The sequence below is a fragment of the Megalobrama amblycephala genome, linkage group LG13 (assembly GCF_018812025.1).
Source record: "Megalobrama amblycephala isolate DHTTF-2021 linkage group LG13, ASM1881202v1, whole genome shotgun sequence".
Taxonomy (NCBI): Eukaryota; Metazoa; Chordata; class Actinopteri; order Cypriniformes; family Xenocyprididae; genus Megalobrama; species Megalobrama amblycephala.
In genome coordinates this window covers 29,055,615-29,072,757 of record NC_063056.1, presented here as the reverse complement: position 1 = coordinate 29,072,757, position 17,143 = coordinate 29,055,615, and the positions used below count along the sequence as shown (strand labels likewise).

Genomic DNA, 17,143 nt, shown 5'->3' with positions numbered 1-17,143 from the left:
TAAAAATGAAAATAGCGACGGCTCTTGTCGTGAATACAGTGAATACAGTAATAACCGATGGTAACTTTAACCACATTTAACAGTACATTAGCAACATGCTAACGAAACATTTAGATAGACAATTTACAATATCACTGAATATATGTTATCATGGATCATGACAGTTATTATCGCTCCATCTGCCATTTTTCGCTATTGTTCTTGCTTGCTTACCTAGTCTGATGATTCAGCTGTGCACAGATACAGACGTTAATACTGGCTGCCCTTGTGTAATGCCTTGAATATGGGCTGGCATATGCAAATATTGGGGGCGTACATATTAATGATCCCGACTGTTACGTAACAGTCGATGTTATGTTGAGATTCGCCTGTTCTTCAGATGTCTTTTAAACAAATTATATTTACATAAGAAGGAGGAAACAATGGAGTTTGAAACTCACTGTATGTCATTTCCATGTACTGAACTCTTGTTATTCAACTATGCCAAGGTAAATTCAATTTTTGATTCTAGGACACCTTTAATACATTCTTGCTGAATAAAAATATAAATTTCTTTCAAATATTTTCTTCTTGTCATCTAAACTGAATCGTTTCTATTAATCAGAATCATTTCTATTAATCAGAGTCAGGCAATAGTACTAGCAGCTATTCTAGAAGCTTGTCCACAGATAGAAAACAGAAGCTTCTGTCTCATGTCCAGGTAATGGTGATTAGGGTGAAAGGGTGAGGACAGCAGCTAGAGATTATGCGGTATGTCTGTGATTCTTCTCTCGGCAGCTGTTTCCATGAGAGTCAGGATGTATATTGTGATTGTCATTGTAAGGTTTTCCCCCTCGTCTCCTGGAATCATCCAGCGCACAATTTCTTCCCCTTCCCTGAACACAGCATCAGTTCTATCAGTGATGAGCAGCGTATATGCAGCGTGTATGGGTATGCTGGTGCCCTGGGGGCTTGTTTAAATGAGGGACCTCAGTGCTGTTGCTGGTTATGATGTTGTACTTGAGGAGTGTGTGTTTTCTAGAGATCAGGCAGGGAATTCCTTCAAAGACTTTGTGGCAGTGATGGGCTGAGTTAACAGGATTGGCAGTGAGCAGCACCTCAGGCTGCTTTGGTCTGCAAGGCCTGTCCAAGCATTTGAGGAGACACGTGAGGATGTTGCCTATGGGTCCAGTGAGACGAATAGTGAGGATGTACAATTGCTTCAGGATGTCAGAGGCATGTGTCTAGCCAGAGGGACTAGGAGTAAGATGTGTTTGTGTCTCGGAAAGCACATTGTGGAATTGCATGCTGTGATTAAGCTTCAGATTTTCTGTTTCGTGTCAGTCTGATGTACATCGCTTTAAAATTCTGCTTGACTGGAGGTGACAAGTCCTTTAGCTTAATGCCTTCTTAACCTCATTTTGTGACCTTTGACCTCATTTTCAGGGATAATTTGTTGAATGTGCACGGCGTCTGGCAGTTGGGCAAACCTCTGACTGGGCTCAGAATACTGGACGTCGGCTGTGGTGGAGGCGTGCTGAGTGAGGTAACTAGTGTTAGTTATAAAAATTATGCTGTAATGATGACTGGCTAGACAGATAAATATTGAGTCAGTTGCACTAGTTATTGCAAGTACAGTTTTTCTGTTTACTATTTGATATTTTCTTATTTGATAGATCAGATTTGGGTTTGATGGCAAAATAAAGCTGGTCTCATGTTTGTTAGGTTTGATAACATTTTTAGCTGGCCACAAATGATAACTGAAAACCTACCAAATGAAGTACATGATTAAAACGGACAGCTTCACGCCCAGTGGTTTCCTCCACTGAGATAAATACTTTCTCCCTGCCTGATGTGTCGTTGTTGTGTTTTGGTGAGCATGATGTTTTTTGAGTGTCCTGTCATGCAAAAGCTTATGGCGGAAGATCCGCTTTGAGGCACATCAGTGGTACAGGCAGTTGACTGGTTACTTCAGCTCCAGTCCATTCCCCTGTCTGACCAGCAGAGGGCAATGTGCAGATGTTTTTTTGTTATGTTTTTTGCCACTGTGTAATTTTAAGTTATTAAGTGCTTATATATGTCATTGTAAATAATTATTATCTTGGCCATTGAAACATAAAGGACACTTTTTTGTTTTGCTTAAACAATGAACAGTCCCTGCTGTACATTAGTAAGCAACCATTTTACATTGAAACTGAACAATTACATATGCAATTACATATAACATCTTCCACTGAAATTGTTTACCATACAAATTCAATACCGATCCAAATTTAACATAGAAAAATGTATAGTTTCAGCCCTGTGGATAAGTATTATTTTATTATTATTTACATACTATTATAGTAGTAGTATAGTATTTATTGATACGTTGAATTAGCTTTTTCTATTATTATTTTGAACCCTGAGTAGCATTAACCTTTCTCAGCCACTAGGGAGGCTAGGAGCAGATGTCCTGGGAATTGACCCAGTGGAGGACAGTGTGCGGACTGCAGAGCTGCACAGCTCCTACGATCCCGAATTGCGGGAGAGAGTTCGCTATCAGGCCTGCACCCTGGAAGACCTCGCTGAGGAGGAAGTAGAGGGGTTTCATGCCGTAGTGGCATCTGAGGTGGTGGAACATCTGGCCGACCTGGACGCCTTTGCCAACTGCTGCTATCAGGTGTTGAAGGTGTGTCACAGAATCACTGACATCTGAAACAATGACAGTAGCACAAAGTGATAGTGAGATTCTCAGCAAAGAGAACTGAATGGATGGATTTAATCTCCTGGGTCAGTGTGTCAGAGGACAAACGGTCTTCCTAAAGAGTTACTCCAAATCCCCATAATCTTCCCTAATGCTGTGACATCCAGTTAAAATAAGAGGCACTTTCATCAGCCTTTTTCTGTTAGGCTTTCTTTCCCTTTCAGTTAATAGATTAAAATATATAATATAATATAATATAATATAATTAAATTATATAATATTTGTATACACATTACATAAGTTTGTCAATATCCCTTTTACAGTGTTTATCCCCTAAAATAACCTTATTTGTTTAAACGGAATGAATGACTAAAGTGCCGCAAAATTTAATTTCAAATAAATCTTTATTGAAATCTGAGACTAATTATATTTGCAAAACTAATGTGAGCCGGCATTGTCTTCCAGCCTGGTGGCTCTCTTTTCATCACCACTATTAACAAAACCAACTTGTCCTACGTTTTTGGGATTGTGGCAGCAGAGCAGCTGTTAAGGATTTTACCGAGTGGCACTCATGACTGGGAGAAATTCATCAGCCCAGAGGATCTGGAACGACTGCTGGAGTCTTGTGAGTGCTTTCTCTGACTTCCATTTCTCTCTCACCATCATTCATTGATCAGGTTTCTGGGTATTACCCCTCCATTTTTCTTTCATGGATCTCCTTTGCTGTTTTAATAACAGCTTGTTGGAAAAACCTGGTATACATTTCATGACTGCTCAATATGATCTAATGTTCCACTGCTACAGTGTTTATTTACAGCTGCATTTGTTACTTTCTTTTACTATCGTTTTGTTTCACTTTGTCCCAGTTGGTTTCTACGTGGAGGCTATCAGAGGCATGATGTACAATCCTCTCACAGGAGCATGGAGCTGGCAGCAGAGCACTGCTATCAACTATGCTTTGCATGCAGTCAAACGCAAAGAAGAGCCCCAGCCTGACCGGGTCTGGGCTGAGAGTGAGAATCTGGATGAGCCAGGTCAAGCCAAAAGTTACAGTTGAGCTATTTTTAATGTTGGAACTGCTATCAAACACAGTTTGACTGCTCCAGAATAAAGTGTGATCTCAAAATGTTGCATAGTGCATTGCTGAACCAGTAATAATTCTTGGCCTTGTATTCCTTTAGAAAACATATTTTATCAGACACACAATTCATAAAACATCTTTTATGAAGTTATGAATCTCTTGGAAAGATGAGAATTTGAGATTGAAGCACTTTTGAACCATACGATATTCATTTCAAAGATTCTTCGATGTATATTAACCACAAATTACTTGTGTGTTTTGTTGTAATGATCTCTGGTTAATATCAGAGGTCAAATAGACTGGGAATTGTTTTTTTAAGGCAATTGACACAAAGTGTAAGTACCTAATAAAATAAAAAACAAAGAATAAAACTGATGAGTTACATGATTGAGAAAGTGTTTCATTCAGCATGAACAATTCTCTATTTTAAGTACATTTATTTACTTTGTCACAACAATCATGGTAACTTTCATATATAAATAAAGCAGGAAAAAATACAACAGCAAGATGTCTTCTAGGTGGGCTTCATGTTTAATCATAAGACTAGAAACTTATTATTATTATTATTAGTAGTAGTAGTAGTAGTAGTAGTAGTAGTAGTATAAATAATTTTCATGCAACAATTTTATCAATTTACAACCAATTTTAATTTTTCACCCAGATTTAGCAGAGCATATATATATATATATATATATATATATATATATATATATATATATATATATATATATATATTTAAATTACACTGTGTTCCAAATTATTATGCAAATTATATATCAGTAGGATTTCAGTACAATAAACATTCAGATTTTAGTTTCTCTAAGAAAGTGTTTGTTTGTTTATTTATCCATGTATTTTTAGATAACTGGTATCAATCTCAGACAAAATAATTTGCCAGGTCTACTTAGGTAAATGGAAACCCTACTTAAAGACATTGTTCCACATTATTAAGCAAGGCACAGTTCTCATGCAATATGGGGAGGAAGAAAGATCTTTATGAAGATGAAAAGCATAAAAATGGTGCAATGTTGTGCAAAAGGCATGAAAACAACTAATATTATGTGAAAACTGAATGCAGATTATTATTGAAGTATCATAAGATTTGTGAGTGATTTAGAGCACAGCAGAACTCGGTCAGATAAAGGCTTATTAAGGAAAGTTTCTGTCAAACAAGTTAATTGTATTAAAAGGGCAGCTATAAGCCAGTGTTGAGCAGCAAACAGGTATTTGAAGCTGCTGGTGTCTCTGGAGTCTTGAGAACCTCTCCATGCAGACTGGCAGTTGTGTGTAAAATTGCATTTAAGCCACTCCAAACCAAAGCTCACATAGAGAAACATTTACAGTGGATGTAGAAATACATTTTCAAACAGTTTTATTGCTGTGGTGTTTTTTTGCAGCATGGGTTAGTGCATTGTATTTCAGAAGGCACTATCCTTCTTTTTATACCATAGCTGAAAATGGACAGTTATGAACTCACATATCTTGATGAAGTCATTTTGACACCCTCAGAGACCCTAAAGGGACCTTCCATCTCACTTCCCAATATTCCAGCCCAAATTATCACCCGCCAGCTCCTTGCTGACATCACAGTCTTGTTGGAATGTGGTGGCCATTCACCAATCATCCAGAAATCCATCCATTTAGACCATCCATTAGTCAGTGAATAAAACTATTGAGTCTTCATTTATTTGTACACCTACTGTAAATGTTTCTCTTAGTGAGGTTTGGTTAGTGGTGGTTAAATTGCAATTTTACAAACAACTGCCAGCCTGCATGGAGAGGTTCTCAAGACTCCAGAGACACCAGCAGCTTCAAATACCTGTTTGCTGCTCAACACTGGCTTTTAATACAATTAATTTTTTTCACAGGAACTTTACTTAATAAGCCTTTATCTGACCGAGTTCTGCTGTGCTCTAAATCACTCACAAATCTTATGATACTTCATTAATAATCTGCATTCAGTTTTCACACAATATTAGTTGTTTTCATGCCTTTTGCACAACATTGTACCATTTCATGCTTTTCATCTTCAGAAAGATCTTTCTTCCTCCCCAAATTGCATGAGAACTGTGACTTGCTTAATAATGTGGAACAACGTCTAAGTAAGGTTTCCATTTACCTAAGTAGACCTGGCAAATTATTTTGTCTGAGATTGACCAGTTATCTAAAAAATACATGGATAAATAAACAAACAAACACTTTCTTAGAAAAACTAAAACTTAATTGAGCTGATATGACACTTGCATAATAATTTGGAACACAGTGTATATCTATATATATGGATGATATATACATACACATGTATACATACACATAATATATAATATAATCTATTACTGTCTTTAAATAAGTCGAAATGCATTACGTAACTGAAGGGTAAATTAAGAATAAAGAATTGAACGACCTTTTATATATTGTAACTGTTTAAAACGAAATGAAAGCTGTTTATCGCAAACCAAAATGTCCCTCATATTATGCTTAGGCCTGCGTATTTCGTTTAATAAAAAGCCTGAATGTGTTTTATTTGCTCAGTTTCCATGTGTGATGCGCCGTGACGTCACTCTGCTCCAGCACAGCAACAAAGGAGGATGCGGAGCTGCGTGCGGGAGCCAAATCCCGTTAAAATGCTTTTCTTTTGCTTTACGAGGCCGACATAACACACAACCATGTAACAATTGTCCATATTTATATGGATAAATGAAGTGGCGTAGGATTCGTTGGAGGAAGCGGGGGGAGAGAGAGAATGTACTGGGTTGCTGGTTTCGCCTCCTCCCGGTCGTTCGTGGTTGATCTCGGCCGGAATCAGAGCCCGTCCTTCGGGTTGTGTGGCTCTGATGAGCGTCACTTATTTTATGGGTACATAGTTGCCGTCCCCGTGCAGGATTTCGGCGGGATCATGTCGGGATTGGTATCGGATTCCTGGTGGAGGAAGACGCTTTACATCACCGGAGGTGCCCTGTTGGCTGCGGCTGCGTATCTACTGCACGAGCTGCTCTCCATCAGGTCAGTGCTTCGGCCTGCAGTGATGTCACATGATATATGAAATTACCTTATGTTATTGTTTATAATAGATCATAATAAATCATTTGTACATTTGAGCCTGTCTAGAGGAAAATGTAAATTAGTACGCAAGGCAGTGCCAGAGCCAGCTGAACTCGCGTCCGCTGTGTTGCATCAAGTCACGTTTTCTACATTACATGCACAAGCGGTTTTTGGCCGCACTGGAGCGTATGAAAACGCCCTGTCATCAGTACTCATCTGGAATTTCTCTTGTTTACGTCGGCATAGACCTACAGCACCTTACATTCGTTCTTAGTGCAAATAAAGCGTAATATGCGGCACGTGATCGTGACTGTTTACTTCACTGGATCGCGATGCCCTTGACTTGTATTGTACAAGCGACCTTCCTTATCTGCTGGCCATTACCTAATAATAAATTCAAGGCGCTTCTATGCTGTTGGAAGTCTCAACTTGCAGACTTACAGCTGTTTTTAATGTGGCAAAATACGTTTTTATCCTCAAACAATACTTCACTGGGAGATTTCAGCACCACAAGCAGTGGACAGCGTCATGTTTGAGCCCTGAGCTCTGCACCATTCAATACTGATGCTTTACACTTTATTATCTATTCAGTTTGCCATGAAATGAAAATTAGTCTTTGATAATGACGTAAAAAGACAAACGTGTGCAATAAACAAACATTAAACAAAAATAAAAACATAAATAGACATTGTTAGTGCATCAGAATGTTCATTTTATAGCCACATGAAAGCATCTGAATTGTAAAGCTGAGAGGGTGAGTGGAGTCCTTATAAAACTGAATGGCCTTTTTATATTAACGATGCTGTAAGTGATTTCCGAGAAACGCTGTTGATATTTGAAATCACCAAAACAAACATGCCCCTACCCAAAACGATCACACCCTTATCTTTATAGCTCCGCCCCGCTGCAAAATAGGCACCTCCCCCAATGAGTGTATACGCCCCTTACTGCTGATTAGCTACAAATGTGTTTTGGTGATAAGGTCTGATCCACTTTTTTAACAGCTTTTCTCAGAAATTGCTTACTGCACCTTTAATTGAGAAAATAAGTCCTGGAGGTGTTGTTTTGGCCTGGGCAATGACACGTGATAGTTTGTTAACTCTGAGAATTACATGCCACAAAACAGTGCATTAGGTAAACTTTCTGTGATCCTAATATGGTCGAGTATCTTTCTGTTACCATCATGGTTAATTACAGACCCACAGGTGGAATACTCTGATGTCATGTTATGTAATCATTATGCAAATGAATCTGCAATCAATTTCTGTTTGTATTAGGAATTTCTTTTTGTATATCATATTAAACACATCAATGCCCTGACAGGGTCTACTACACACTTAAACTGTGTTATTACTTGGAAATCTGTAGTTGTCGTTGGCTCTGAGTGTAGAAATCATGATTGCTTTTTATTAATGATCGCTAATTAGATTATGTATTGAGTTTCAGCCTGTTGTTTCTAAAATTGTTTGTGATTTGTGATCAGAATAGGAGGTTGTGTTGTTTTGTGAGCTTGTAGTTGCTGCTTGTAAAATAAAACCTGACTGTGTCCTCCCACACACATCCTGCTGTTTCCTCATAATTATAGTATAAGGTGTTTTCCACTGCACTCCACAAGATTTTAGGAGGCTAAATAGCTGCTTTTAAAGCTAAATTGTGTTCCTGTAAAACCATTTTCTTGCTGTACTTCAGCTGGTAATGCATGACGCTTTGCAATGCTAGAGTGATGGAATATCCTTGGGAAAAAAATATGATTCTAAAATGTGTACCGTGAAGTCATTTTAGATAAAAATGCATGGCAAATGAATACATGTAAAGTTTTGTTACATATGTCTGACTCTGATATTTAACCATCAGTATTTTGACTTACTGTATCTATTCATATTGAAATCTCAAATAGGATTTGTCTGATTTTACAATCTGTGGTTGATCGCCTCCTTACAGGAAGGAGCAGGAGTTGGATTCTAAAGACGCCATCATCCTTCACCAGTTCTCCAGGCCAAAAAACGGGGTGCCGAGCCTGTCACCTTTCTGCCTGAAATTGGAGACATATCTGCGCATGGTTGATCTGCCCTATCAAGTATGCATGAAGGAGCCATATGGATTATGGAGTCCATTTCTTTTGATCACTGGTTACATGCAGTTATTGGAAGTCACACCATCTGCTCTTGAAATGTCAATGAAATTCAAGAAAGCCCTTAGAAAATAGGATTATGTTTTTTTCATTCACATCCAGATGCTCCAGAATAAAGATTATTAAATTATCGTTATTATAATAGATTGCAAAAATAACTTTATTAACGGTTTACATCTTTTCACCTTCATATTTCTTTCTTTGCAGAATTACTTTGACGGAAGCCTCTCTTCCCAGGGCAAGATGCCTTGGGTTGAGTATAACTACGAGCAGGTATGCGGAACTGAATTTATAATTGACTTTCTGGAGGAGAAACTTGGTGTGAGCTTGAACAAGAGTCTGAGCGCTCAGGAGCAGGCGGTAGCGCGGGCCATCACCACAATGGTGGAGGAACACTTTTACTGGTGAGTCATGTGTTGGCATTCAGAATGAGTCACTTCTGCTGCTGAGCCGTTGCTGGAATGTGAGAGGCAAATATGCAGTCAATGGAGTTCTGCACAGTTTTTTTGTTTAGTTGAGGAATTATTCATTTGAATGAAATCCTAAAGAGCCACTATTATGCTATATTTACATGTTCCTAATTTAGTTTCGGAGGTCTCCTACAACAGGTTTACATGCATGCATCCAAGGACAAAAAACACTTTAACTTTCTCATAATATGCATTGCAGCATCACAGCTTTTCTCACAGTGTTCAATCAAGAATCCGGTCCCTCCTTTCTGAGAGCCTACTCTGCTCTGATTGGTCAGATGGCTCAGTCTGTTGTGATTAGTCTACCACATGTGTCAAAAACTAAACCCTCATTACCATATCTGAATTTCAGCTCCGGAGGCTTCCTCAGCACTTGTATATACACTGATACGAACACTAACAGTGGCGGTTTTACCGTATCAATTTGAGCACGAGTCCTCTTCCTTTGGAAGTGCATGCAAAGTGGATTTGCTTTCGCAGCACAGAAAACAGTGTCTTCTCGACATGTCGACAACACGAACAAACTCTTCCAGGCCTCAGCTACAACTGCAGTGTTTGAGGGCGGGTCAAAATGACATCATTCGCTGGCAGCCAATGAAGACCATAGGCTGGTATTATGCAAATTACAAAATACAAGCTGCCATACACATGACTGATTTTAACTAGACATTAGTTATTAGCAATCTTCATCATTTTTGTAATACTTAATCAAAGTGAATGTGTTCTTTTATAAAAAATATTTCAAATTTCTATTCCAAATTGTAATATTTCAATTGTAAGATTTCAATCCTTGAAAACAGCCATTACTATTTGCGTAACAAAATGAATGAAAAGTTGTATGAGTCCATAATAGTGAATTATTACAATAAAAATATGCATGATAAGCTTGGAGTGTACATCTGGCAAGATTTGCAGTGCTTGCAGCAGATTTATAAAAAAAATAATGAGTGGTGCTGAAACATAATCCTACAAATTGGGTATACTAGAGTAAGCATTATACTTAAAAAAATAAATATATGTGTTACGGTGGGGGAAGAGCAATGGTATAAACACTCTGCTTTCTTACAACCTAATCTCGTTATTTTCATTCCTTTTGCATTATGAGCTTTCTTCAAATGAATTCAATTTTTTGTTGTTGTTGTTGTTGTTGTTTCTTTTTCTGTTGCATTCTGTCTTCACATTGCCTAGAAACGCTTTACACTGTGCTATATATAGGATCCCACATGGCTATTGATTGAATAATTCATAGGTTTGAATATCTCTGTCCACTTCGGAGTGGTATTGTGTATGTCAGCTGAAAAGCTTGCTGAGCTGGGACATTTATTGAGCTATAAATAAGAGTTATGATACAGTACTGTTTCATGGAATTCATGTATTATGTCTTTACAGATTAAAATGCCATGTTGGTCAATGCAACATGTTTGAATAAAGTCATTATTTTTGGCACAGAACTTACTCTCTTTGAATCTGATTTAAACCTGATGAAAGGCTGATTGTAAATTCCAAGTGGTGAGTTCAAACCATGAACCCAAAGAGCGCTTAAAGCCATTTTGGATGAACGACTTTTATTAATGCATTGCCTAGTGTGCAAAGAAGTTAATTAAAGACAGCTTTAATTAATTTGATTCAGATAATCACAGAGCAGAGAATTAATTCAAAGTTTAATCTCAAAGGCCAAACTGAATTTGTTTTCTGTGATACTAAAGCTGCACTCAGTTATAATAAACTCTGAATTATAAATAAGCCCATTTTATGAAGAATTGCTTGTGCTTATGATCAATTATTTGTTGTAGATTTCATTTGTAAGTTGTTTTGGATAAAAGCAGCTGCTAAATAAATGTTTTATGCATTTAAATAAACAGTAAATGCATACGTATTAGAGCACAGTAATATGTTAGTCTAAACTACTGTATGCTTTATTCTATGGTTCTATTGCATGTTATAATGCATTTACTATGCCATATCTGCTTTCTAAAGACTTTAGGTAGAAAAAAGTTTCTTTCAGGTTTTTAACTGTAAGAAATCAAAACAAATCTACATGTGGTTTTGCAAAGTCTCATCACTACTTGCAAAATGTAGAAAAATGACAATATAAAAGCCAATTATTTATATCATTATTAAACAGTTTGTCTTCATTATATGACCTTTTTTTCCCCCGCAGTACAAATGGCTCTTTATACATACTTATGGCGGGAATCACCTCTAATTCACTCTTCTCTCTCTTGTCCTCACAGGACCATTGCATACTGTCAGTGGGTGGATAATGTTCAGGAGACTCAGAGGATGCTGGACCTTCCCGGACCCCTCAGTGACCTGCTCAAATGGATCCTGTGTCAGCTGACTGGTGGGATTGTAAAGAGGGAGATGTACTGTCATGGCATTGGCTGCTTCACTAAAGAGGAGGTTTACACCCTCATGGAGAAGGACATGCGCACACTGGCCACACTGCTAGGTAAGTACTGACAGTAGCATGTTTTTGTGATGAGATCACAATATTTAAATGTACACTATGTAACTTTAAAAAACAAATCTGCATTCATTTTGCTGAAGTACATTGTTTTGGTTGTGCTTCAGCTCTGCGTGACTGTGTGGATGAATATGTGAGAGATGAAATCCTACTGCTTATAAAACATTAACTACTAGGCTTAAGAGATATAAGGATCTAGCTGAAGCTGACTAGCTTAAGATGTTACTGCAGCTATACCCATTAATAGACACGGTACTTCCTTGAAAATAAACAGCGCTACAACAAACAAAGAAATGACCCTTCACAATAGATAATGCTTTACAATGTACTCTTTTAGAGAGCTACATATGGCAATTTATCTGTTATCTGTGTAAAATACATTGCAGCTGTTGAGTAATAAAAACATTTCCACATCGCTTTTACATTTCAGATCCTTCAATTCTCACCATCTCCGAAAAGCCAAGCCAATGTTGATTCTCATTTTATTACAAGCTCTGTTGCGTTCTCTTTTTGCCAGCAGACTCTCCTCTGTTCATTGTGACAACTAACTTATGCCGCTACCAGTAGCCAGAGCAACTTTTCTGTATTTACATACAGTATATGACAAGAAACGCACGAGCGAGTGACTTTCTGTGAAAGCCATCCCTCTAGGTCTAAAATATAATCACTTATAATAGACTTACCATAGTGAATCAGTATAAGACAAAAACACGTTTTGGAAGAAGGATTGACTCATTATTTAAAGGTGCCATCGAACGTTTTTTTACAAGATGTAATATAAGTCTAAGGTGTCTCCTGAATGTGTGTGTGAAGTTTCAGCTCAAAATACCCCATAGATTTTTTTTAATTAATTTTTTTAACTGTCTATTTTGGGGCATCATTAAATATGAGCTGATTTATGCTGTACGGCCCCTTTAAATGCTGACGCTCCCCGCCCACAGAGCTCGCACTTGCCTTAAACAGTGCCTAAACAAAGTTTACACAGCTAACATAACCCTCAAATGGATCTTTACAAAGCGTTCGTCATGCATGCGGCATGCATGCGTCGGATTATGTGAGTATTGTATACTGTTATATTGTTTACATTGATTCTGAATGAATTTGAGGCTGTGCTCCGTGGCTAACGGCTAATGCTACACTGTTGGAGAGATTTATAAAGAATGAAGTTGTGTTTATGAATTATACAGACTGCAAGTCTTTAAAAATGAAAATAGCGACGGCTCTCTTGTCTCCGTGAATACAGTAAGAAACGATGGTAACTTTAACCACATTTAACAGTACATTAGCAACATACTAAAGAAACATTTAGAAAGACAATTTACAAATATCACTAAAAATATCATGATATCATGGATCATGACAGTTATTATTGCTCCATCTGCCATTTTTCACTATTGTTCTTGCTTGCTTACCTAGTCTGATGATTCGGCTGTGCTGCTCCAGACGTTACTGGCTGCCCTTGTCTAATGCCTTTCATAATGTTGGGAACATGGGCTGGCATATGCAAATATTGGGGGCGTACACCCCGACTGTTACGTAACAGTCGGTGTTATGTTGAGATTCGCCTGTTCTTCAGAGGTCTTTTAAACAAATGAGATTTATATAAGAAGGAGGAAACAATGGAGTTTGAGACTCACTGTATGTCATTTCCATGTACTGAACTCTTGTTATTTGACTATGGCAAGATAAATTCAATTTTTCATTCGAGGGCACCTTTAAATTTTGAATGAAAAAAGTTACAGTGTACCTTTAATATTTTACCAAAAAAATGATGCTGTTCTTTTGAACTTTATATTCATAATATAATCCTGACAAAATAACAAAATCATAGTTTCCATAAAAATATTAAACACCACAATCGTTTTCAACATTGATAATAATAATAAGAAATGTTTCATAAAGACCAAATCAGCATATTGTAATTATTTCTGATGGATCATGTGACACTAACTAAATATATTTTAAAATTTATTTAAGAAAAGTTTCTTAACTTGAACAATTATAATATTTCCCAGTATTACTGTTTTTATTATATTTTTGAAAAAATAAATGCAGCCTTGGTTAGCAAAAGAGACTTCTTTTAAAAGCATTTAAAAATCTTAGTCCCCAAACTTTTGAATGATCGTGTAACTATGTTGTTTCCAGGCCATAAAACTGTCATTTGAATTATTTTTGATAAAATATACAGTCAAACCAAAAATTATTCAGACATTTTTGATATATTTAATATATTTTTACTAGAGAGTGCAGGACACTATAGTTCATTTATGTAAGTGAGGATAGCAAAATAAAGTAAACTGTGACAAAAATTCTTCATACAGTGAAAATCGATAAAAATTTGGAACCAAAAATTACTGAGACACTTTGACCTGACCATGTTTTGCTCAAGTGTTATCTGACATAATTAAGATTAAACACAGTTTAACTCTGAGATCTTGTCATATTTTATTACCATTGTTTTAAACTATAGTGAATAAACTGTATTAATGAATGAAATGTTCAAGGTGTCTGAATAAATTTTGGTTTGATTGTATAAGCCAATATTTTTTTGTTCCTGCATGTTAGTATCATATAGCTCAAGTGTCAGTGAAACTACACCTGTCACAAAACATGAAGACATGTCATCACATGGAGTTGTAGTTTCATGTAATCCATATCCATCTGATAAATGAATACACTAAAGTGTATAAATATGTTTTTGTAGTGGCTGTTTTAAAGCAATGTGTTTCTGAGACAATTTTAAAGAAGTCTGTTATTTGTCTTACATTATGGCTGGGGGTTAATATTTATTTTCCGGTCTGTCAGGGGATAAGAAGTACATCATGGGTCCGAAGCTGTCCAGTGTGGATGCCACAGTGTTCGGTCACCTTGCACAAGCCATGTGGACACTGCCTGGCACACGGCCCGAGCAGCTCATTAAAGGTGAGCAAGACCTCACAACTGCAGTTTTGCATTTTCATAATAGAAACATAACAGTATGCATCAAATTTTTGACTGGCCGATTAAAACATAAGTGGTAATATTTGGAGAACAAAAGGGAAATTCATGCATGTCTTTGAGTTTTGGATGTTGTGGTATTTAAAGGGTGTGTTTATCCAATAATGTCATTATTTACTCAACCTCATGTTGTTCCAAACATGTGTGACTTTCTTTCTTCTATGAAAGACAAAAGGAGATGTTAGACTGAATGGGGACGGGTACTCTAAAAAGGACAAAAAGTAAGGTTTTCAACAAATTACATAAATTAAGGTCTGTTTCTGATCATATGGCTTCAGAATATTCAAAATATAGTGCACAAGTCATTTGGATTTTGTTTATGGTACTTTGGGGTAGATTTGTTATTTTTGGAGCTCGACAGCACATTCACTTAATTTGAAAAAAAGAGCAGCGCGAACATTCTGATTAACATCTCCTTTTGTGTTCCACGGAAGAAAGAAAATTACACAGGTTTGGAAAAAGTGAGTGAGGTATTGGAATTTTCATTTTTTGGATAAACTACTCTTAAATTGTTGTGCCCTTGCATGGCAGTTTGTTGAATGTTATTAGTCAGTATATCCACTAGATGGCATTATAGGCATTTATTTGTGCTTCTGCACATTACAGTTAGGTTGCCAATCCAGAATCCACCTCAGCACTATAGAAATATATTGCGGTATTCTTAAAGAAGTTACACTCTTAGAGTAAAGTTCAATGGGTTTCTATATAGAACCCTAGATTTTAAAAAATAATTTATATATATATACATCTATAGAAATATCTTAAATGATTGCATAATACTTTCATGTTTAATGGGTTATTTAAATTTTTTCTTGTGATAAAGTATATTTATGAGTTAATTCATCAAATGTAATTAAAATTAATAATGAATTAAAACAAAATTAATTAAAACTAAATCCATCAAATTCAGCTAACCCTGTTTGACAGGTTTTAAGAAAGCTACATAAAAAACAATTACGTCTATCTGTCCACAGGAGAACTGATCAACCTCGCCATGTACTGTGAGCGCATACGGAGGAAGTTCTGGCCCGAGTGGTTTGTGGACTTAGAGGACTTCTGTTACGATAGCGACAATGACAGCAGCGGGACGCCCACCTGCCTGATGGACCTTGGTCTCTTTTCCAGGACCGACACTTTAGAGGAGAGCGATCTAAGCCTGCCTTCGCATAGTAACACACACTCTCATGACTCAGACCACTCTGGACGCTCGCTCTCAGACTCTGACATTGAAATAGATGGCTCAGATGTGGAGCAGGTCAAGGGTTAAATCCAATAGAGGTGGTTGCTTTTCATCTGGTGTATCATCTGATGGCACACAAAACTGATATTGATATATCATGCCTGGATGAATCACACTTTGATGGACCTGAAGTACAAACAAAATGTGTGTATTTAACATGTTCAGTCGTGGACATGTACACCTTAAAATTTACACCACAAAAGTCGGACGCTCGCTTTAGTTCCATTTGTGTGATGTGTAAAAGATCATCCGTTCTCAGTTGTATATCTTGGACATGTTTTGTAAAAACATTATATCTCATCCATCTTTCTCAGACGTCTTACATTTGTCCACATTTTCAGTATGGTTTTAATTGGCTTTCATTTCAAGGAAACAATTGAATTGAAATTCTACTCACTGAATTTGTAAGACCAGTCAAGGCATTTCTATACATCTATTTCCTCTCAAATGTTGATCAAACATTTGCTCCAGAAGAGAATTATGTAGCAAAACACTAGCTTGCATGATTCTAGGATGTTTGTGTGAGGTTGACAGTTACATTTTTTCTTAAATTTAATTTAAGAAAATTTCTAAAATTTCTAAATCTGTGTGAATTTCTACCTTCTGTTTAAAGTTGGCTTGAAAAGGAAGTTGCAATAGTCTTTTCTGATGTATATCGGGGTGAAATGGCTTCTCAAATAAGTAAAAATGTAGGGCGGGACTTGATTTTGTCCATCGGAAATTGATTGGATCGTTGTGGATTGCTATTGGTCAATCTCATGTGAGTGACAGGTTGTCCCACCCTCACGCCAGTTAAAGGGATAGTTCACCCAAAAATGAAAATTTGATGTTTATCTGCTTACCCCCAGCGCATCCAAGATGTAGGTGACTTTGTTTCTTCAGTAGAACACAAATGATGATTTTTAACTCCAACCGTTGCCGTTTGTCAGTCTTATAATGTGAGTGAATGGGAACTCTATCAATAAGAATCAAAAAAACATGACAGACAAATCCAAATTAAACCCTGCGGCTCATGACGACACACTGAAAGAAACTGAAGAAACAAAGTCA

At 36.9% G+C, this 17,143-nt stretch overlaps 2 protein-coding genes across 2 annotated transcripts in view; both read left to right on the top strand.

Annotated features, from left to right (window-relative positions):
- The window catches only part of coq3 (coenzyme Q3 methyltransferase), a 6,373-nt gene extending 2,240 nt beyond the window's left edge, over positions 1 to 4,133 (top strand). The window contains exons 3-6 of the mRNA XM_048153683.1: positions 1,426 to 1,525; positions 2,408 to 2,650; positions 3,131 to 3,290; positions 3,532 to 4,133. Of these exons, the coding sequence (XP_048009640.1) occupies positions 1,426 to 1,525; positions 2,408 to 2,650; positions 3,131 to 3,290; positions 3,532 to 3,722 (694 nt within the window). The 3' untranslated portion in view covers positions 3,723 to 4,133. The remainder of the gene's footprint in view (positions 1 to 1,425; positions 1,526 to 2,407; positions 2,651 to 3,130; positions 3,291 to 3,531) is intronic.
- Positions 4,134 to 6,179: 2,046 nt separating this feature from the next.
- faxcb (failed axon connections homolog, metaxin like GST domain containing b) lies at positions 6,180 to 16,406 on the top strand. The gene is made up of 6 exons (XM_048153968.1): positions 6,180 to 6,749; positions 8,730 to 8,865; positions 9,127 to 9,323; positions 11,624 to 11,841; positions 14,662 to 14,778; positions 15,828 to 16,406. Exons 1-6 carry the CDS (start codon positions 6,490 to 6,492, stop codon positions 16,118 to 16,120), a joined length of 1,221 nt encoding a protein of 406 aa, XP_048009925.1. The 5' UTR covers positions 6,180 to 6,489; the 3' UTR covers positions 16,121 to 16,406.
- Positions 16,407 to 17,143: the final 737 nt, after the last annotated feature.

Excerpts from the sequence above, each read along its gene's own strand:
- faxcb (XM_048153968.1), top strand. The coding sequence starts at position 6,490 with ATGTACTGGGTTGCTGGTTTCGCCTCCTCCCGGTCGTTCGTGGTTGAT. Across the intron at positions 6,750-8,729 it reads CACGAGCTGCTCTCCATCAG|GAAGGAGCAGGAGTTGGATT; the intron begins GTCAGTGCTTCG and ends GCCTCCTTACAG. Across the intron at positions 8,866-9,126 it reads TGGTTGATCTGCCCTATCAA|AATTACTTTGACGGAAGCCT; the intron begins GTATGCATGAAG and ends CTTTCTTTGCAG.